The 23,287-nt window shown below is 45.8% G+C and overlaps 1 protein-coding gene across 1 annotated transcript in view; it reads left to right on the top strand.

The window, feature by feature from the left end:
• The window catches only part of FBXO42 (F-box protein 42), a 97,585-nt gene that overhangs the window by 54,032 nt on the left and 20,266 nt on the right, over window positions 1-23,287 (top strand). Inside the window, exon 4 of the mRNA XM_065421245.1 lies at window positions 8,227-8,361. Within this exon, the coding sequence (XP_065277317.1) occupies window positions 8,227-8,361 (135 nt within the window). The remainder of the gene's footprint in view (window positions 1-8,226; window positions 8,362-23,287) is intronic.

The raw sequence follows: 23,287 nt of genomic DNA, 5'->3' as shown, positions 1-23,287 counted from the left end.
TCTGTTTTGGAGAGGGATGGTTTTGCTTTTTGAAATGGTGTGTCCAAAATGTAATCAAGCTTTGGAACAGCAGATGGGCATGCCAAGCCTTTACTGACATTACAGGCCATCTTCGTGGGCTGATGTTTCAGCGGAGAACAGAGCTAAAGAGAGGATACTTTATTAATCCTAGATTCCAAGGCCACAATGGACCATTGTGATCATCTAGTCCGACCACCTATATAACACAGGCCATAGAACTTCCCCAAATGAACTCCTAGAGCAGATCTTTTAGAAAAACATCCAATCTTGAATTTAAAATTGTCAATGATGGAGAATCCACCATGACCCTTGGTAAGTTGTTTCCATAGGTAATTACCCTCATTGTTAAAAATAAGAGCCCGTTATTAAATATTTGTTTCCCCATGTAGATACTTATAGACTGTAATCAAGTCATCCCTTAACCTTCTCATTGTTAAGCTAAACAGATGGTGCTCCTTAAGTCTGTCACTATAAGGCATGTTTCAGGAGTGCTGGAACAATTTATATAGTTCAGGTGCTCAGAGCCATTGAACCAAACTGTAAACTCAGTATGTGATGGACACCATTTGAAGGCAGGGGTGTGGCATGTTTACTAATCCTTTAATCATTCTCGTGGCTCTTCTCTGAACCCTCTCCAATTTATGGCAGAACTCCAAGTACTTGTACAATATTAAAAATACACAATCAAATGCAGTACCCTGTCTAGCCAGGCCCTCAATCACAATATAGATTAAATATCAGGAAATAAACTTCTCCCCCACCTCCAGCCATGCCATGTGCCTCTTGCCAAAGCTCCGAGAAAATAGATGAACTTTGCAGCATACCTTGAAGGTTAAAATTTTGGAGCTATTTCAGATCAAGGCTGGATTGAATTCCTGGGTGGAGGACCATTCATGGAGGACATCCCTCCCTTTCAGACCAGGGGACTGACAGCTTGATTGCGGTTGTCAGAATTGTTCATCGTGAGATGCAGTCTCTCTCCATAGATCACAAACCACTTATAGCTTTATAGTCAAAACCAACTCCTTACATTTCACACAGAAAATAATAAGCAGCCAATGTGGATCATGGAGTGCTGGTATAACGTGCTCTCTGCTTGAAACGTAATGTAAGCAGGCAGCTGAATTCTGTACTTTGTACGTTTCTGAATAGTCTTTTGGTGTAGCCCCATGTAGAGTGTATTACAGTAGACTCATCTTTAGGGGACAAAGGCATGGATAACTAGCAACGTTGCATCCCAGAGAAGAGAGAAACCTCACCAAGCACAGACTGGAAACAGTCTTGCAGTTTACCTGATCATCTGGAATAGTTGTCGTGAATTTAAAATCTCTCTCCCCGCTCTTTCCTTTCGCCAGTTTGCAAGCTCAAGTTACAAACAGCAGATGCTCAGCCTCAATCAAGGAGGCTTATGAAAGCTCAGCTAATGCTTCCAGTTGCTTTCCCCCAGCCTGCCTCTCCCTGACCTTTGTCTTGTCTGGGTGATCCTGTGTCAGCTAGCGGTCTGTCATTCATGTCCCAGTCGCTGACACTGGCTTAGATGAGAGACATGAAAAAGGGTGTCCTTGCCGCACTGAACGATGAAGTAACTGTACAGGACTCATGAACATACGAGGGAAAGCGCTCATTATAGTAAGAGATAACAAGGAAACCCAAGACTTTGAGGGGAAATACTCAAATAAGGAAGTTCATCTTGTATCATGTTGGCCTCTTTCGCTAGTCAGGATAGTTTAGTAGTCTGAACTTCAGAGAGCATATAACCAGAATTCCTTTAGCCCCATGTTCAAACCCTGGCAGGAACAAGTCGCTGTCATTCTTTTAGGGCAGATAGGACCTATTTATAGTTTCTGTTCAGTATGTTCTTGTTTACTCTTGTGGAAGGTGCTCTGATCCCATAGTGATGGTACCATGGGATAAAAACCTAGATGGGTAAATGTAGGCATTATAGAGCCATGTCTTAGTGTAAGAATCTGGGTTTTCTTCAGTCTTAGCCAAAATTTCCCCTTTTTACCCTCTTGTCACTTTTATGTAGCTTGCTGTGCATCAGCTGCTGCTAGCTCCACCCAGAAGTGAGCTGCCTTCTGGTAGATTGCAAAGTGTTCTGTGCTGCTTCAGGACAAAAAGTTCTTTGTAGATGTAAAATATTATGTTACTTAAAATCTCCCTCTATCTGCGTATACTTGGGCTATGTGCTGTACACCGTAGTCCTGTTAATTTGGAGGATTCTGTGCACCATAGGTGCCGACTCCGTGGGTGCTCCAGGGCTGGAGCACCCATGGGGAAAAATTAGTGGGTGCTCTGCACCCGCTGGCAGCCAAGCTCCCATCCCCGCCTCCCCTCCCCATGTCACCTCGCTTCCGCCTCCTCCCCTGAGCGCTCCACGTCCCCGCTCCTCCATCTACCTCTCAGCGCTTGCCGCTGCCAAACAGCAAGCTCCGAGATGGAGGAGGGAGAAGCGGGAACGTGGTACATTCAGGGAAGGAGGCGGGGTCAGGGCGGGGATTTAGGGAAGGAGTTGGAATTGGGGGCAGGGATGGGGCGGGGACTTTGGGGAAGGGGTTGGAATGGGGGTGGGGCGGGGCCGGGGGCAGAGGGGGGTCAAGTACCCAACCAGCACGAATAGAAGTCGGTGCCTATGAAGGGCATGTCTACGCTTGCAAAGTTACAGCGCCGGCAGTTACAGCGCCGCTCAGAGAGCACTGAAGGGAACCACTGTTGTGTGTTCACACTGTCAGCTGCCTGTGCAATAGCGTATTCACACTTGCAGCGGTATTCAGAGCGGTGCACTCTGGGCAGCTATGCCACAGAGCGCCTCATTTTCTTTTGCTGCTAAGACTTGTGGGAAGGCGGAGGGGGTCGCGGGGCATCCTGGGTCCAGTCCCAGTGCCCCGTGATGCATTGCTTCGCATCCCAGCAATCCCTGTGCTTCTGTCCGCATTTGGAGCCATCTTTCAGCGGTTTGTGTACTGCGCGCCCTGCCTCTTTTGGGCTGCAGGAATGGATCCCGAACTGCTGACCAGTATGCTCCTCGCTCTGACCAACACGTCACGAGTGGCAGTGGAGTTATTCCTTAAACTACAAAGGTGAGGCGTGCAACATTGATTTCTCCACACGTAGTAGCTATGACACGAGATTGCTTGTGGCATTCACGGAGGTGCTGACCACAGTGGAACGCCGCTTTTGGGCTCGGGAAACAAGCACTGAGTGGTGGGATTGCATCATGATGCATGTCTGGGATGACGAGCAGTGGCTGCAGAACTTTCGCATGAGGAAAACCACATTCATGGGACTGTATGATGAGCTTGCCCCAGCCCTGTGGCACAGACACGAGAATGAGAGCTGCCCTGTCACTGGAGAAGCGCGTGGCGATTGCACTGTGGAAGCTGGCTACTCCAGACTGTTACCGATCGGTTGTTAACCAGTTTGGAGTGGGAAAGTCGACCTTTGAAGTCGTGTTGATGGAATTGCGCAGGGCCATAATCACATCCTGCTCCGAAAGACCATGACTCTGGACAACGTGTGTGATATTGTGGATGGCTTTGCACAAATGAGCTGTCAAACAAACACAATTCCTTTAATAAAAGACAACAACCGGAGGGGAGAGTCAAACGAAAAAATTCAGCAGGTAGGGGACATGGGGGAAGGAAAGGTCTCAAGAGGAGGAGGGGTCCCGGAATGGCTACAGATTTGTGTATGTCCAGGAATCCTACCCAACCTTCTCCTTTGGAGTACAATGCAGTGGGTGCTGTACTTCAGCAGGGCCAAACTGCAGAGGGACGGGTGTTGAGTGCAGTGGGTAGTGGGAGTCCACGCTGCTGGACTGCGAGGAGGGAGGAGTGGAATGCTGCAGGTAGAGAGTGGAGCCAAGAGGTTGGCGGTGTGTGTGGGGCGCCTGGAAAAGAGTTTTGCGACAGTGGCTGCAGGGGAGGGTGGGCGCGGAGCTGCTCGGTTTGAAGAGCTAGTATTGCCTGGAGCGTGTCCACGTGGCGCTCCGTAATTGTTAGGAGCCGCTCTGTGGCTTCTTTCTGGCGTGCCACGTTCTCCTTTCGGTCCTCCATCTTGCTATCCTGTCACTCTTTCAATTCCTGTTTCTCGGCGGCCGAGTGCATCATAACCTCACACAGAAAGTCCTCCTTAGTTCTTCTTGGACGCTTTCTAGTTTTGCGCAGCCATTTTGCTGCCGATAAGGGAGGCTGGCCTCCCAAACTGTGAAGTTTAAATGCAACATTTTACAGAAGCAGTATTGTTTGCAACACAGACAACACTGATTCAGTGCTTTAAAACACAGCCAGTACTCACGCCTGTCACTAACTGGCTGACCCCAGGCAAGCCACACATGAGCCACAGGATCCCCAAAATGGTGAGTAGCCGCAGGGGCAGGGGAAATCACTCTTCCCAGACCCTGCTGTACACTTGGCATGTGGCTCTTGGAGAGAGCCAGCACTGTAGGGTGGGCCTGATAATCATTCCTGTCCCCACACTTTCCACAGGAGGTGATATGGAAGCTATCTCGCTGCTGAGGGTGGGCAGGGAATCAAGGGAGGGTCTTCTCCAAGCCTGTGGCTAGCCTGTGTGCAGCAATGGTCCCGTCTCCCTCTCCTCCCCCCTCCCCCCCCCAGTCATGGCAAAGTGGCACAGGAAAGTTACCGTTAATGGGGCAAGAAACCAAGCAGCTCTGCCGAGGAACCTGCAGCAGCGGATTGCCCAGTATCTTTCTTGGAGATCTGAGGGAGATTCCTGTGAAGTGAGAGAGTCTATCAACAGCCTGTTCTGCCGCTCAGACTAGGCATGCCGTGGGAGACAGGCCTGCTTCCTGCAACCCTCCTGCCCCCAACAACTTGCTTCAGCAATTCCCCAAATCAGATCCACTTACCAGGTGCCTCCTCTCCTGTTTGTGCTTTGCCAAGCTCCGACTGCTGTGACTGGCTAGGCTCCTCCAGGGTAGAAAAGAGCTCCTGACTGCATGCATCTCTGGCTTCCGAGTCATCCTCTGCCTCTGGGACCCCCTGCCCCTCTTCATCCAAGATTTCCTCCTCCTGGATCAGTCTACTCTCGACTGGCACATGAGCCAACGAAGTATCCACAGGGGCCTTCGCAGTGGAGATGGGGTCACCACCAAGGATCGCGTCCAGCTCTTTGTAGAACCAGCAGCTTGTGGGCGCAGCACCGGAGCGGCGGTTTGCCTCCCGCGCCTTGTGATAGGCGTTCTGCAGCTCCTTCACTTTTACCCTACACTGCAATGTGTCTTGGTCACGGCCTCTTTCTATCAGGCATCGTGAAATCTGTCCGTAGGTATCATAATTCCTACGGCTGGAGCGCAGCTGGGACTGCACAGCCTCCTCTCCCCAAATGCTGATGAGGTCCAGCAGCTCAGCATTGCTCCAAGCGGGGGGATCGCCTGGTGCATGGAGCAGGCGTCGTCACCTGGAAAGATGCGCTGAGACCACTGCACGCCGCACCGAGGAAACAGGAAGTGGACTTTCAAATTTGCAAAGGAATGTACGGGGTTGGGATGACGGTTGGTCACCTGAGGGCAGGGCAGTAGAGTTCAAACCGATGACCAGAGAGGCGAAAACAGGCATTGTGGGACATCTCCTGGAGGCCAATCGCAGCACTGTAATTGCCACGGTGTCTACATTGGCACCTCAGCACTGTAGCCCCAGCGCAGTCGGTGTGTGTTTTTTTTTTTTTTTTTTTTTTTTTTTTTTTTTTTTTTTTTTATAGCTCTGCAACTTCGCTGTTTCTGCGCACTAAGTGGCTTGGCAGTGTGCACACCTTGGGAGTTATAGCGCTCAAAGCTGCTTTAGTGCGCAGAAACTTGCCAGTGTAGACGGGGCCTAAGTCTATTGAGAGACCTGGGGAGAATGTTAATATAAAATATGATGCATTTTAGCAGTTCTGGCTAGGTAGCAGTTCTGCAGAAAAGGACCTAGGGGTCACAGTGGACGAGAAGCTGGATATGAGTCAACAGTGTGCTCTTGTTGCCAAGAAGGCTAATGGCATTTTGGGCTGTATAAGTAGGGCCATTGCCAGCAGATCGAGGAACGTGATCGTTCCCCTTTATTCGACATTGGTGAGGCCTCATCTGGAGTGCTGTGGCCAGTTTTGGGCCCCACACTACAAGGAGGATGTGGAAAAATTGGAAAGAGTCCAGCGGAGGGCAACAAAAATGATTAAGGGTCTGGAGCACATGACTTATGAGGAGAGGCTGAGGGAACTGGGATTGTTTAGTCTCCAGAAGAGAAGAATGAGGGGGGATTTGATAGCTGCTTTCAACTACCTGAAGTGGGGGTTCCAAAGAGGATGGAGCTCGGCTGTTCTCAGTGGTACCAGATGACAGAACAAGGAGCAATGGTCTCAAGTTGCAGTGGGGGAGGTCTAGGTTGGATATTAGGAAACACTATTTCACTAGGAGAGTGGTGAAGCACTGGAATGGGTTACCTAGGGAGGTGGTGGAATCTCCTTCCTTGGAGGTTTTTAAGGCCCGGCTTGACAAAGCCCTGGCTGGGATGATTTAGTTGGAAATTGGTCCTGCTTTGAGCAGGGGGTTGGACTAGATGACCTCCTGAGGTCCCTTCCAACCCTGATATTCTATGATTAAGGGGATGTTTTTGTTTGACAAGATAATTAAGGAACAGTGCTCTCCATCTTGGAAAATAAGGGCATAGCTACCTGGCTTTGGTACCTAGGACAGCTGGGTTATGTAGTAAAAAATTCACACAGGAAAGTGATAAAAGACAAAAACACCCTCTCATCTGTGGGTGAACACTTTTCACAAAACGATCACTTTATCTGACCTATCAGTCCTTATTCTCAAAGGAACTCGAGCCTGGGAGCTTAAATTCATAACTTTGCCAGACACTAAAAATCACGGACTGAATACAGAGATATTGGATTTATGGCTTATTACAGGGGTGGCCAAACTGCAGTTTTACAGTTAAAGTGCGGCTTGCGGACTTCCCCCGGACTCTCCCCCCCCCCCCCCATTCTCCACCTATCAGACTGGGGGAAGCTAGGGGGTTCTGCCCTGCAGCCGGAGGGTGGGGCTAGAGGTTTCTGCCAGAGACAATGGGTGCCTGCTGAGAGTGGGGTGGGGGTGGGGCACAATTTAAAGGTTCCCCCCCCCCCAACAGCTTGAGTCTCGCCTCCCCAGGCACGCCCCTCCCACCCTCAGTGGCCCCTCCCTGCAGCTCCCAGATGTTAGCCCCAAGGTGTAGAGGCAGTGGCAAACAGCTGGAAACTGCAAGGAGGGGCTACTGTTTTAGCTCTGCAAGGAGAGGCAGCAGCAAAAGCAGCAGCGCTCCCTGCAGCTCCCAGCTGTTTGCTGCTGTCTCTCCCCACTGCTGCAGCTCCCAGCTTGCTGGCTCCAGCATCTGCTGTGCAGGGACGGGGCCTGGCAGCACCCCGTGACTGAGCAGGGCCAGCAAACCCTGGCAAAAATCTGGGGAGGGGCACATGACCCCATATGCCCCCCTCCCACGTCACCTCTGGCTTCTGCTCGGCGTGGAGGGGTTCTTGGGACTTCAGCCACGTGGGGCACGCCTGCTGGGATTCAGGGCTTCAGCTGGAGAGAGGCTGAAGCCCCAAGCCCTGGCAGGCGCACCCTGGCTCTCGAACTTCTGAAGATTGTCATATGCAGCTCGGAGGGTCAGTAAGTTTGGCCACCCTGGCTTATTACAACAATCTGTAGCCCGCTAGCAACCCCCCCGCCCGCCCTTCTTTTCCCCCCTATAACTGGAGGGGGGTTGAAATGTGTGTTAACTACTTATGCTAAACAATCTTTTGCCGACAAAATACTTCCAGCCCCGTGAGTGGCGTTAGCTTTGTCGGCAGGAGAGTGCTCCTGCAGACAAAGCTGCATTCACTTGCTTCGGCAAAACTTTTGTCTTTCGTTGGGGGGGGGGGGGGGTAAAGTACCCGTGAAAGACAGAAGTTTTGTCGACAGTGTTGCAGTGTAGACCAGCCCCAACTGAGCTTTGAGGTGAGAGGTTTTTTAAACTTTCAGGAACAGGTCCACTTGACTGGATAATCATTTTACAAAGTTGCTGTCGGTTTACTTTGGTCCGTGATACTTCTAGACTACTCAGTGTTTATTTAAAGGACTATAACAAGTATTTTCTCTACTGTGAGAAACTTCCCTAATTTTATCAAAAATGTGGGGGAGATAATTTTAACAGATTGTGGTTTTTTTTGTCTCCTTCTTTTTAGGTGCATGTTACTATGATGCTAATCAGTCAATGTATGTGTTTGGTGGCTGCACCCAGAGCAGTTGCAATGCTGCGTTCAATGACCTCTGGAGACTTGACCTCAATAGCAAAGAGTGGATCCGGCCTCTGGCATCAGGTGAGAGGTGACAGATGGTAAAGACCTTTGGTTGCTCTTCTTCTTCTTCCTTACAGTAAACTACCCGAAGTTGGCCCTAAGTGTCTTCCCTATAGAGCCACACAGCTTGATACTTAGCTTGCCCATTCCTATCATCATTAGCTTCTCTAGCTGAATGCTTTTTAGGTTGTATCTGTTGGTAAATGCAGAGTATTTTGGTGTCCTTCCATCCAGAGAACTGTACTGTGGCGCAAGTTGAATGCCTTTTCTGTGGTCTAGCAAACTGTTTAATGCTACTTTGTGCTATGTATAATTAGTGACACTTAGGTGAAGTTGAGAGCCTGGGTTGATAGAAGTCATTGTCCCAGTGCTGAGAGCTTTGAATAACTTTGGCGGTTGCCAGTTCAGGTATTTGGAGGAGTGGATAAAACATGTCTCAGCTTGTTACCCACGGCAACCAGGAGCGTGGGAAACAGGTACACTCATGCAATCCCCATCGTGTGAGCTAGAGCAGAAAAGGGCTAAAAGTTATTTCCCACAGTGGTTTTAAACATTAAAAATCTGTTTAAACATGTTTTTTTTTTCCATATAACTCCAATTTAATGCAAAAGTGTAACAACTGTAGAAGTAGAGGCAGCTCTTTGAAATGTGAGGTGCCCTGCTATATAACAAGGGAAGCCAATGGGAGAACAGTGTTATCACTACTTATTTGTGTTATCTTAGTGCCTAGGACTGCCCTAGTCATGGATCAGAACTCCATTGTGCTAGGCTCTGTACAGACACAGAAGAAAGATGGCCCCTACCTTTAGTATCTTTCATGCTCACTCTGGAGAGTTAGGTGCAGATGACATTAACTGTGTTTTTAATCAGAAAATCCAATGCCTTGTATCTAAGGGTTTAAAAATAAGCAGGTAGTGAGTGCTTAGACTTGAACTCAAAGTGACCGATATAAGTTTCACTGACAAAAGTGCCATGTGGACAGCTCTCCTGCCGACATAGCTACCACTGTTCATTGGGGGTGGTTTCATTATGCCGACAGAAGAGCAACTACACAGGAGATCTTACAGTGGCACAATTCTCACAATTAAAAAGGGGGAGCTGATGAAGATGTCAAGATTGTTTTTGAGGCTCAAATTGCTGCTTTAAGAAGTTCTTGTATTTGAAGATCTGTCTGATAACTAATCCTTGCAGGTGCTCAGATGGTGATGGGCAACATAATCAAAACTCATCGTTTTTAAAATCTTCTTACAATGCAATAACTTAACATGTGTATGATCAGACTGACTTATTCTCTTCTTCCTCTCCTGTTGTTGCAATGCTGTCCCATCCTGAATGTATTTAATCTGGTGAGGGGTGGGGAAGACGATGTAACTGGCAGTGGTTCTTCATTGAGGCTGAATGTAGTATATGGCCTGCAGTTTGTTTTTATTTTAAAAATGTTCTTATTGTGTTTAATGAATCCGGATACTAGCACCCAGATCTGCATCTAGATCCCTCTGTCCATAATGTGTACAGAAAATTTCCCACTGTCTCAACAAATAGCGCTCTTAAAGAGCAAGTCCTGTGGGAATATGTCAGAGTTAAGTCCCATGGGAAGATCCCCTGAGGAAATATTCCTGCATGCTGTCATCAGCACATGTGCCCAGATCAGATCGCAACTGAAACTTCAGACAAGGAGTCTAGCGGAACAGAGCACTTTTCTCCATCTGTCTTCAGATGAGATGACTCACACATGCTAGTGCTTCTGGTGGTTGTTGCACATAGCAATTGCCTTTTGATGTCCTTGCCACAGCATTCTCACTGCCTGGGAAAAAGAGTAGGAAATTAGAGGGGCAAAAGCAGAAAAACCGAGTAAGGACATTAAATTCAAACAAGTCCTTGAACAAGTAAAAGGAAGCGACATTTAAGGCACATGTGGAATTCACTGCATCTTGAGGCAGAGGTAAAGGAAGCAGGTGGGCTTTAAAAGGAGAGCTAATTTTATTAACACTTCATTCTGCACAGGGAAATTAAATCTCATGCTTCAGTGTAAACTATCTGCCTATAGGGGATAGGGAGGAATCCCAACTCCCTGCCTTTCAGCTCCAGTATTACACATTTAACTCGCAACACATTATGGGGTGAGATTTAATCTAGAGGCAGGGCCTCTGCAGGAGGCCAGATACTAGATTTGGCAAAGGCTTTGATCTGATATGGCAAATTCATGTGCTTATTTAGAATGAATGTCTCTTGGGTAGTGAGAAACTGCTAATGTCTTGAAGAAATTTTGGTACTGTACAATTGATGGCTAAGTGGACAATGGAATTGCTTCCAGAGGTAGTTCAAAGTACACCTTTCATTATCATATATTAAGATCCAGCTGATCCTTAAGGAAGACACATGAGAGATATTTAGTTTAGAGTCTATGGAATCTGTTTTTCCATTTGGAGGAAGAACAAGGAGCTATTTTAATCCCATTCCATAGGCTCAGGAATCAGTTCTTTGATACTTCCCATATTCCATCTTATCTCTGCCTCTTGGATGGCTGGTTTGTTGAGGGAGCGTGGAAGACCTGGCTATTGCTCCTTAAAGCAAGCTGAAGTGTGTTGACTGAGGGACAGGCTGAATGCTTTGGCAGCTGCCCAGTCTAAGGATTTTAAAATGAGCTGAGAAAGGTCTTAATGCCAGTCACATCCCTACTGCCAGAATTCCATAAATGGATCACACTGACTGCAGGTGAAGGGCTTACTTTGTTTCAGTTCATACGTGTTGTCTTCGTTTTGTTTTTGTCCTTTGGGGGAATTAGACTAAATGACAAAACGGTTGGGTACAGCATCTCCCAACTGAGATATTGTGCTTCAGCGAGCAGTAAATATTTAGCTTTCAAAGAAAAAATTGGCTAATGCTTGCTTTCTCTCAAAGACATAGGGAGGAGTGAAATAATGCCTTCTGGTTTAAAGGAAACCCCCCATTGTTGAGATTTCACAATACACTGTTTATATCTGTAACCAAGGCAGTGGCTTTCTTTTTAAATTAACAATGTAGTTAACATTAATAGAGCTAAAATATTAATACCCTGTAGCAGGTTTTGAAACAGAGCAAAGGGGAGCCTCTCTAACCTTTACTCCCTTGCATTCTTCTGGCCACATCCCTATCCCAGCAATCTGCAGTTTCCACTTCTCCATGCAAATCTGTGTTGGGCAGATGGGAGTGTGTATAGAGGTGATTGATAGCCAGGGTCATTGGGAGGCTTGCATGCAAGCTCACCACCAACTGGAGGGGAGAGAGCCAGGGCCATAGAGAGAGACAAATGCATGCGGTAGCATGCAACAGCTGCAGTGGAAGGGAGTTCAGAAAGGACACCTGGAGGTTTGGTTTAAGGAGGAAAATAGGTCAGCCAGGCTTGGAGGATTTACCAGGATTCAGGGCTGAGGTCAGGCTGGGCTGGGCTCCCTAGTTGAGGCTGTAGGCATTAATGTTGTATGTGGAATCTCTGGAATATGTAGAATGTGCCTGGCCAGTGTGAAATGCACTAAATAGGATTCTTTCCTTCTGGGTGCCTAGAAACCACGACAGAACGCAGGTGCTGGGAGCCTGCCTTAGCCGAGAGAGTGAACCGTGTCCCCTCAAGACGGGAAAGGGAGTTGGGGAAATAGTTTACATCAGTGGTGCCCAACCTTATTACACAGGAGGGCCACATAAACCTAAGCACGACCTTGTGTGGGCCAAACAGATTCTACATATTTCAATAAGATTTAAAGTCACCAGTGTTGACTTCTATTTTACATTCAGCTGGTTTGGTATGTATTTAGATAGGTTGTTTCTGTGTACAGTATTGTCTGTTTACCCACTTCTGTAAACTAAAATGATGTAAACGTGACGACAGAACGCTAATAAATCGGCTGTTAGGACATTGGGTTGAAGTAGGCTGCAGGCCTTGCGAAATGCTCTGGTGGGCTGTAGGTTGGGCATCTCTGGTTTACATTAATCAGTACACCCGAGTGTAGCAATAGATCATTGTTGGATAAATAAGCATAAGAGTATATCCCCAAAGAGTCATCATTCTGGTTAATCTTTGCCAAAGGAACTCCTCGATCATCTACGTTTTTCTCTGGTCTCTCTTCCCATTCAGTTCATAGGTTTATATTCCGCTGGAGCCCTGCACTTGGTTCCTGTGTGCCTAGGCCTTGTGTCAAACCTGAAAATACGCTTTCTGACTGAGTAGAGGAAGCCCTACGGCACAGTCCACAGTAGATTGTCAGGAGGCCCCTGTTCACTAGTGGGGGGGTTTGAGGGAGGACAGAGGGATCAGATGTTAGAACCCAGGTGTTTATCTTAGCATCACAACCATGACAACATACCAACTGGTTCCCCAAAGTGATGAAATCCCAGGAATAACCATGACACAACAGTAGTTGAAGTCCAAATGCTGTTCAAGTAGATGAGACTCTTCAGAGCCTGCCTGCATTCCCCATTGGTTCTGCCTCAGATCATTCTTAGCTAAGCAGCCACCACCTCCTTCCTTGGTGCTGTCTTCCCAACAGCTACCTGGGGAGGGTACAGTTCCCAAACTCCTCCCTTTCCTCAGCTTGCTATGCCATGAAAAGTGCCCACCAGGCAATGGCCTTCCCTTCCCCCTCTGATATCAGAAGGGTTCAGTAGACTCATGGCTTACGTCTTCCTGTTTGCTGTGAACATGCATACTAAGACCCTTCCAGTCAGAGCAGAGGGTAAAACTTTCCAGAACCTGCTTCCTGGTGCTTTCCTGTCCCTATACCAGGCCATCCCAGCCTTCTATCACTGGGGAAGTGGGAGCCTTCTCTTCCTTGGCTCACAGATTCACTCTTGGGGCCCTAACAAAACATAAACAAGGGAAAACTAATTCTAGCTTTTTAAAAGCACTGACCCCTTCCTTATTCTCCAGAGACAGCTTGTCTTGTCACAGGACCCTTTTTATAGGTCCAACTCCTTTGGGAAAGAACATTCCTACCCTGGTTGTAATTCTTTAGCCAAAAATGTGATGAGCAGAAAGTTTTCACTTTAAAAGCTTTATCTAGAATATTCTGGGTGGTATATATTTTTCTTAAGTAACACAGTGCTTGTATCGGATGATTGCTTCAGCAGTTGGCTTTGTTAACCTTGTTTCTTATGTCTGTGACTCTCTCCTTCCCTTGATTACTCTTGGGGGAATTTTGTTTCACTGCGCGTGCGCAGAATTCATGGCCCCCGCAGATTTCTTTGCTTCCCCGCAGAAAAATAACTTCTGATGGGGAAGCAAAGGGAAACTGCAAGAGGGGTCATGTGCCTCTCCCCGGCAGTGCAGGCAGGTCAGTTTGGGCGCCTGGAGCAGCTGGTAGAGAGACAAATCACCGGTGGGACGGGAGGCTGGGCATTCATGTGCGTGAGAGAAAGAGACACTCTGTCTCTCTCACTCGCTATTGCGGCACACTCCTTGTGGAGGGGCAGGGTTTTGCGGTGTTTCTGGGGAGGTAGGCATGGGGCAGGCTCTGTCCCCTCAGGCAGAGCAGAATGTAGTCGCTTGCCTGCTTAGTGAATTGTTCCCATTGTTCTTAGTGAATTTCCCCCAGGAGTATAAAACAGGTGTAAAAATGATAAGGCTCCTTTACATTGCCAGAGTGGTGTAAAGGACAGTGGCCTTATAAATGCTTATGGTGCTTTAGTGATTAGAACTGGTCTAAATTTTTGGACTGAAAACATTTCCTATCAGAATGTGCTCCATGACCTGTTTGCTACTGACCTTCCTGGAGATGGTCAGTAGCCAATATAAATTGTGAGTTTGAGTTCCCAGCCCTCACTTGCTCTTCAGTTGGCTATGATCTAACACTGAGCATATGGCTGCATATATTTTTTGACTAATAACCAGAAGTAAAGGGTCAATACCAGCTACGTTACCGAGGGGGTTCGGGATTTCCTTTGATGCTTCCCCACCCCCATTCTTCATCCATTATATTGTCGTTTAAATAAATTACCAAAATAATTGAAACCAGCGTGATTATATTGCATTATTTTAACACATAAAATATGCAGAATTTTAAAATATTGTGCGCAGAATTTTTAATTTTTGGCACAGAATTCCCCCAGGAGTCCTTGATGCATGTTTTCCCTCCCCAGCCTCTACACAGTGTCTGCTCCTGTGTGTGTGTGTGTGTGTGTGTGTGTTGGGGGGTGGTGATAAGAGCATAGATGTTGTCACAATGAATGCTGAATGCACTTATTTAGGTGAATGTTCTACTGATCAGTAGGATGCTGAGCATTCTCACCCAATGGCAAGCGCGGGGTTCACCAAACCTTAGCCACTTGAGTTTTAGGATCACAATTCCCCTCTTTAACTGAAGTGGGAAGATGCACTTGATGTTGATTCAGTAAAGCTAAAAGACTGTGAATGAGCTAGGATAGATGCTCTTGTCATCTGTCCAACATTCTGCTATTAGATGCAGCCTTTCTGGTGTTGGAAGGCTGCATTGGCTGCGGCATGATAGAGCAAGAAAGTTGGCCTTCGGTCATTTTTGTACTGTCATTGGCCTTTGAATTCTGTAGTGTAACCTTGACAAAGCAGCCCAAAAGACTCAGGCCGAGCAAAAGTTCTGCTTTTGTAGCGCTCATGAAACAGTGAGAGATGTTGCTAAGAGATGGTGGTGAGTTTTTGTAGCAGCAGCACCTGATTAAATCTGGCAAGATTCGAACATGAGCTTCCTTGTTCAGAGTTCTGTCACAGATGGTTGTCCCTTCTGTAGCTGGGGATGAGGCATAATCCAATTGAAAGAAATGGTCTATTCCGAAAACCTTTGGATGCTAACGCAAATCAGTCATGGACCTGAACTGCAGTGCACTAGAGACGGCAGGCATTAAAAGCGGACACCTGGAATCTATTAACTTTTATCCCATTATGGATATAAAGAAATGGACAACAGTACCTTCCTCAAATCATGATATACATGAGCACCACTTATGTGACCGCTATGGGCCCACTCTTGGCTTCAGAAGGGCTCTGAGGTAGCTGTAACTTTATAGCATGGCCTGTGTGTTGGGCAATTGCAATGATGATGGTAGTTGGCTGGTTTGATTTCAGACCCTAACATGTGATGATGATAGGGTGGAAGGGGCAGTCAAATAATAAGTCCTTGTTTTCAGATCACTTTAAAGTACAGCTTCAGCATGCTTTCTGAGCCCTATGGGAGAGGAACTCTGTGTGTACGTACAGTATCAAGCACATGTGAGCATTAATGCAACATATATAATAGTAACGTGTGTTTGGTATTCAGGAAATGATTTCATTCCTGTTGGTCTAGTGCTCTCTCCAGTTGAATAATTGCTCTATCATTGGTGTTTCTGTGGCTAGAAAATATTCTGAAATGCACTTATTTTTCAGGTGATTATTGCATTCATCGAGGCCAAGTGACTTTGCCTGCCTATAAAGTGCAGTTATAAACTGCTCATATATAAGCCTGAAGTTTAATAATTGTTAGAGCCCTGTGTGGATACAAAACATGGTTCACGGCTATCCACGAATGCGCATGTCCATGGATATAAAGTGGATATCTGCAGATTTGTGGGGCTCTAATCATTGTTGGTGTTTACGTAGCTCCAGCTACCTCAGACTGGTCATGTTGTCATGTCAAGGACTTAGAGAAGCAATTTTTCACACTTGTTTGTTTCTTGGAATAGCTAGTTCTAGTATATGTAAGAGGCTGCTTTAACCTCGTAAGTAGCAGAGGAGTTGATACAAGAAGCTATTTGAGCCACTAGGTAAGAGCAATCATATAATTAAGTTCAACAGTCTAGCAGGAGGGATTATTTTGTGTATATATATATATAGTGTCTCTGTGTGTGTGTGTGTGTGTGTATACACACTAGCACAGTGACACTAAACTTTAGAAAGTGAGATTTCATAGAAGTGGGGAAGTTGGTTGAAAATGGTAGATAATGTAATACCGACAACTGCAAGGGTAAATCAAATTATTTCTTCCAGTTACACATTTTTGGTTCTAAATTAACTATAATCACACAGGAAAAAAGCAGGGGAGATCATTGTGGACAGCTCAATGAAAATATCTACTTGATACTCAGCAGCATTTAAAAAAAGCCAGCAATGCTAGAATGCATAAAGAATGGAATAGAAAATACTGAAACTGTCATTAAATGTTTAGTATACGCTGTGCTGGACTACCGTGTTCAGTTCTGGTCACCCTATCTCAAAAAAATATACCAGAGGCACATGGGATCCAGAGAAGGGCAATGAAAGTAATTGGAGGAATGGAAAAGTTTCCGTATGAGAAGAGACTAAAAACATCAGGATAGTTTAATTTAGTCAGGGTAGGGTAGGGGATGTGATAGAAGTATGTAAAATAATGCTGCTTAGGCACATGCAATTTACTTTTGCTGTATCTACTTTCTCCTGATATAGAACAAGGGGGCATTCACAAAGACAACAGATTAAAGGAGATACTGTTTTACACAATGTATAAGGCTAAATCTACAGAGTTTTGCTGACATAGCTATGTTGGTTAGCAGTATTGGGGGAAAAAAATCACATCTCTGACCAACATAGCTATGGCTCTCTGTGTGGGCATAACTTATACTGGCAAGAGTTCTTTTGCTAATAAGGCTCACATCATTTATGGAAGTGGTTTAACTATACAGGCAGAAGAATTACTTTTGCCAATATAGCAAAGCCTTTGTAGTGTAGACTAGCCCTAAACTTGTGGGACTTGTTGCCACAAGACAGTCCAAGAATTTAGTAAGATACAAAAAGAGAAAATGTGTATGGATGTTGGAAATATTTACAGTTGCATTAGGATTAACCCCTGCTCCTCCCATGTTTCAGAGTATAAACCAGCCACTATCTGCCTGAGGTTAGTGTATTTAAAAAAAGGTGGTTCCATAACGATCTCTTGTAAATTGCACTGAAGCGTTTGGTACTGGCCCCTGTGGAGGCGACACTAAACTAGACAGACACTTGTCTGACCTTGTATTGCAATTCCTGTGTTCCTATTATGAAAGACTTTTATGCATTAAAATAGGGAACACTGTAATATGTGCACCTGCATTGAACAGAATAGGTCCTGGTCTGGGCACACCAGTAATCAGTTGTCTAAAGCAGTGGTTCTCAACCAGGGGTCCAGGGCCTTGAGCAGGTTTCAGGGGGGCCTCCAAGCAGGGCCAGCATTAGACTCGCTGAGGCCCAGGGTAGAAAGCTGAAGCCGCACCGCATGGGGCTGAAGCCCAGGTCCCTGAGCCCTGCCACCGGGGGCTGAAGCCTGAGCAATGCAGCTTTCTGGGGGTCCCTGTTGCATGGGGTCCCAGGCAATTGCCGTGATTGCTCCCCCTAACGCCGCCCTGGCTTTTATATGCAGAAAACCAGTGACTGTGGCACAGGTGGGCCGTGGAGTTTTTATAGCATGTTGGGGGGGCCTCAGAAAGAAAAAGGTTGAGAATCTCTGGTCTAAAGTACTCTAAAGCCATGCCATAGCAGGAGGCATGCAAGGAGCACAAGGAAGTAAGCCCTGATATCTGGTATGGAGCACACAGAAGAAGCTGACTCTGCCGGTCAAAACCTAGGAAGGATCATTGAGTAGTCATTTTAGTTTTGGCCTCGGCTGCTGTCTTTAGCCATCAAATAGTTCAGTATAGAATGTTTTAAAATGAAACGCAGCTGGAATTTTCGGTGCTGAGTAGTATTTATTCTGGATGTAAACGTTTTACTGTAGAAAACCAGGATTAAAGTCAGACCTGAATTACAGTGCAGCTTTTAAAAAAAAACAACTTAGCAAGAGAGAGGAGAAGACTGCTCTTAGATTTGAGTTGGTAACACTTCCCTCCTCAGACATAAAGACACTGAATATACTCTGGAAAAGGGCACTAGGACTGCAGGATCTGTTGGTATTTTTGCCCAGCCTGTTTGTTCTGAGTTAGTTTTTCTGCTCTTTTCCCTCCATTTACTAGTTGTGTAGAACATGAATCATGCATTCACTATTGAGGCACTTGTAGAGCAACATTACATAACTTCCCTTTCCAGCGACTGTTTCAGCATTTGGCCCTGGGGTTACTAGATCTCATTTGAACCCATATCTGTTCTTAGTAGACTGATATACTACCAACTGTGTCACTATGGCTGAATTAATACACGTATCTGATTATTGTATGCCCAAGGTAAATCCAGTATCTTAGTATAATTCTTTCTTATGTCTAGGTCTGGCTTTTTCTTCCCATAGTAGTTCAGTGGTTCTCAACCCCTGGTGGTACACAGAAGTCTTCCAGGGGGTACATCAGCTCATCTAGATATTTGCCTAGTTTTACAACAGGCTACATAAAAAGTACTAGGGAAGACCATACAAACTAAAATTTCATACAATGACTTGTTTATAATGCTTTATAGACGATACACTGAAATGCAAGTACAACATTTATATTCCAATTGATTTATTTTAGAATTATATGGTAAAAATGAGAGCAATATTTCAGTAATAGTGTGCTGTGACACTTTTTTATATTTTTATGCCTGATTTTGTAAGCAAGTCATATTTAAATGAGCTGAAATTTGGGGGTACGTAAGACAAATCAGACTCCTGAAAAGGGGTACAGTAGTCTGGAAAGGTTGAGAGAGACTGCTATAGTTGATCTTTCATGCTGCCTGCCTTCTGACACGTCACCACATTATAGCCTTTAATACATAGTATTTCTGACATGAGTTTTGCCCTTGAAATTAAATGTATTGGACACGTCTCATTGTCTACCACTTTCAACAAACTCAAACGGATTGTAAAAAGATTCTTCAGTGACACTGCAGTGGTCCTCTTCTGTGCCATAGTGGGCTGTGCAGGAAAAAAGACCTTTAAAAATGATAGGCTGCGTTGGGAAAACCATGGGAATGGGTATGAGCGAAAGCATCTCTGAAGAGGGTTTCTGGTGACTAGAGAAATATATGGTTATAATTTTACATTTAGTATAGCATTTCAACCTGGGAGGATCCCAAAGCAATTTTATAAATAACAGCATCACTGAAATTCTGCCACATCTCTTGTACAGGGCAGCAACTGACTGCCCAGCAGTAGTGGGGAGTAAAAATTTGGGCCAAGGACATAAGATCTTTGCTGTCCAAATAGAACAGACAGAAGCTTGGTCATAGCCTCCAAATGTAGCAAACTGCAAGATACTTGGGCGTTTTTGAAAATTGTACCCCGAGTCCCATTTTTAGAAGGCACTTAAGAGCCTAAATCTCATTGAAAGTCACTGGGACATAGGAGCCTAAGTCACTTGTATATTTGACTTGAATTCCTAAGCCACTTTGCTTTTGAAAATGTAACCCTTAATTGATGTGCTTCAGGAGAATGAAGGCCTGGATTGACCCTGCAAGACTCAGGTCTGTGGTTCCATGAAGTTCAGGTATTCTGAACCAGATGCACATAGACCCCCTTGGCTAGTCCATCCTTGGCAGGTTGGCAGTTAGTTTGCTCTCTCCATTTGTGCAGTTGTGGAAAATTTCTTTAATGGAATTTTTTTGATTAAATTATGGAAAATTTCAAGGCTGAGGGATGGGAAATCAGCACTTGCAAGTTTGCTAGAACTGCTACTTTTCATGTTCCAAATGAATTCATCCATGCAGTGCCTGTGTGTGCAGGAGCAGAGGGAGAGCCCCTGGGAGGTTAATCAATCACTATATTTGTGTTTAGAAGGGGTGAGCCATATTGGAGATTAGACACTTAATCTAAGGGCAGGTCTACACTACAGCAGGGATCAATGCTCTGAGATCGATCCACCAGCAGTCAATTTAGCGGGTCTAGTAAAGACCCATCAAATCGACTGCAGATTGCTCTCCAGTTGACCCCTGTACTCTACCCCCGGATGAGAAGAGTAAGGTAAATCGGCGGGAGATTTTCTCCCGTCAACCCCCCACGGTGTAGACCCCGTGGTAACTTGACCTAAGGTATGTCGACTCCAGCTACGGTATTCACGTAACTGGAGTTGCATAGCATAGGTCTACTTACCATGGTAGTGTAGACCTAGCCAAAGTGTTTTGTTTCACAACACAGATCTGTCTTCTCTTGACTTGCAAATCCTTCTCCATTTCCCTACTGTGGCCTTCTCTTTGTTTGCAGTTAGCCTGTGAAAGATTTAGTTTTTCTCTGTCTCATGAATGAAAAGAGAGCAATTAGCGCTACTTTTCAACCCAGATGAAAGAGCTAACTACTTCGTCTGAGGATGAATTCTCCATCGTGCCTATCCAGACAAGGTCCTGGGAATACCTATATTCTGATAGAGTACCATTCCCTTTTGGAAGGCAATGAATATGGCATTCCATAAGGCCATGTTGGGAAGTGAACTGCTTCCTCTGAGGCCAACAGAGGTCATATGTGCTGCAGTCCCTAATATTATTGTGTGAATGGTCATGGTAATAAAGGGATGAACGATGGAAAAATTGTGCCAAAGTAGGGAATGTGTTCCCTGCCCCCACAGGCTTACAGTTTGCAGGCATAAGCCCAGCATGAGTTCTATAACCATCTGTTTAGGGATCTAGAGACCTGTGCTGTCGAACTGTCAGGCCAATTATGACTATATCTTCACTGCAAAAACAGGTGTGTGCTTACACTGAGGCAAGCCAGGCACAGGTAGTTTTTTACCTTAATGTAGCTTGTCAATGTCAACCCCATGTCCCCAGTATGGGGGATAGTTTTTTATCTCAGTGGAGCTAGTCAAGGTATCCCCCATGCTGAGGACATGGGGGTGACACTGACAAGCTACATTAAGGTAAAAACTATCTGTGCCTTGTCTCCGCTGGGATTTGACATAGAGCTCTCTATCTCGATGTGAAAACCCGCTGCTTTTGTAATGAAGACATAATCTTAACTCTGTTAATTTTTAATCTGATATAATTGTTTCTTCCTGACAGCAGCTTTATTTAATGCCCTGAAATGACTTTCCCGTATGAAAAGGATTGTGGCTCTTGAAGTTGCTTCCTCTCTTTTGGGGGACCTTAAAAACACTGACGTCTTTGAGAGAGAAATTATGACTTCTCTGCTTCTGTCACAGTGCCAGCTTCTCTCCCCACCCACCCACCCCCCAATCCTCCCACGCTGCTCATGCCTGGCTGCAGTGTGCCCTTTGACCCAACCTGCATTGTTTGAATTCTCCTTATCAGTGCCTCTGAGCAGGTTTCCAGAGCACTCCAAATCATTTCAGTTACAGGAATAACAGAACTGACATTTGTAGGCCCTGTGTGAGCTTGTCATAGAGTACATGAAGTCACCCTATGGTTTTCATTTTGTTCTCTCCTTGACCCTTATGACTTCAGAGTGGGGAGAGTGTTTAGAATGCTGTCAGCCTTAAAAAAGAAAATGCACCTCTGGTCCTCACTACTTTCTTCTGCTCCATCCATTGAGCTGAAGTGCACGTGGTACTTCATGCTTGAAGTGCAAGATGAAGGAAGAAATCCCTTCTCTGAATAGGTTAGTCTATGCAAATAAGAACAGGACAGAACAATTAATGGCTAACCGTCTTTATAGCTGGAATGCCATTGCTGCATGCAGAGGGCTCCCTCATCCAGCTCTTTAGCTGAGAGTTGAGCTCCCTCATTACTGGTGAAGCTGATTGGGATGAGCTCTGATCTCATTCCTGTTTTGCCACAGTGCCAAATGCTCATTCATCTGGTGCATCTCCTTCATCAGCTGCCCGCTCTGCACTGGCTGTGTGGCGTCAGTAGAGAAACGGATCAATTTCTGCTCCCACTGCCCCTCTTTGCTGCTTTTCAGGAGATGGTCTCTTTAGGCTATGCTTTCTTGTGACCACCAGGAAGGGGTGTTGGTAAATGGAACGGGCATTCCAGCTTTTATTCCTCAACGTGGAGCATCGATTCCATAATGTGCTGAACTCCAACCATATACAACAGTCTCTGCTCTAAGCAGCTTAGACCTTCATACAGATCACTACCTGCTTTTACCAACAAGCACACTGTAAGGGCATGCAACAGCACATGCTTCATATAGTGTGGACTGTGGCGTTAGGGAAATAGCGTTCACTTCACAGTTCTGATGTGTGCTAGTTCTTGGAGCTCCTTGCCACTGGCAGTGTAGCCTTATGTGGTAGGAATGTTTGTTGCTTTGTTTAGCTGAAAAGAAAATGTGACAGCAACCAGAGGAAACGAGGAGGGAAATTGTTCAAAAGGAATCAAACGTTTTAAGCAGTCTTCTGTTTTTCCTGGTGGTGTTGCGGGATTTCAAGGTTTTCTCCAAACCACAAGCATGCAGAGAGGGAATCAAAGTGGTCAGTGCATTGGGACAGGTTCAAGTCCTTGTAGAGCTGATTTAGCCCTTCATCCAAGAGTAGATGCATTGAGTTCCACGCGGTGTGCTGGGTAGCTCTTTCAGATGAGATCTCAAAAACGGGGAGCCTGTCTGCCCTGTGGACGTTGGATCCCAGGACACTTTTTGTAAGACGAGGGACCTGCCCCAGTGCTCTTAATGTGGGTGGGGGAAATTCTCCTTCCCTCCATTGGACAGTGTGGTTTGCACTGATTTGCACTCTACACCCCAGAGGAGGCTGCATATACATATGTATATAATGTAAGGTGCTGCTTTTCCTTTAGGATGAAAATTCCTGTGTAAATATTGTATAATATATGTTGGGAGACTTCAACCTAAACACCCCAGCGCTTTTGTGTCAATAGTCTCAATCACTGTGATAGCTTACAGATTCTATATTTTTCCATAGGGTCTTTCCACTTGTGCCCCTCACATCAGATCACCCTTTACTCTTAGCTGCTCTCCCCTCGTATCTCTTCCCTTACGGAAAGGGTGCTGAGTGCACACAGGTAACTGATTGGATTTTAACAAAGGAAAATGTTAGAAGCTGGAAGAAGCTTCCTACCTGATGGCAACAATTGTAAGGACCAGCAAATGTGTATGCCTGGGAATGGGGTGGCTTAGGCATGCCAAAGAATACTTTCCTGGTTAGG

This window comes from Emys orbicularis, chromosome 22, assembly GCF_028017835.1.
Source record: "Emys orbicularis isolate rEmyOrb1 chromosome 22, rEmyOrb1.hap1, whole genome shotgun sequence".
NCBI lineage: Eukaryota > Metazoa > Chordata > Testudines > Emydidae > Emys > Emys orbicularis.
This window is presented reverse-complemented; position numbering and strand designations above follow the sequence as displayed.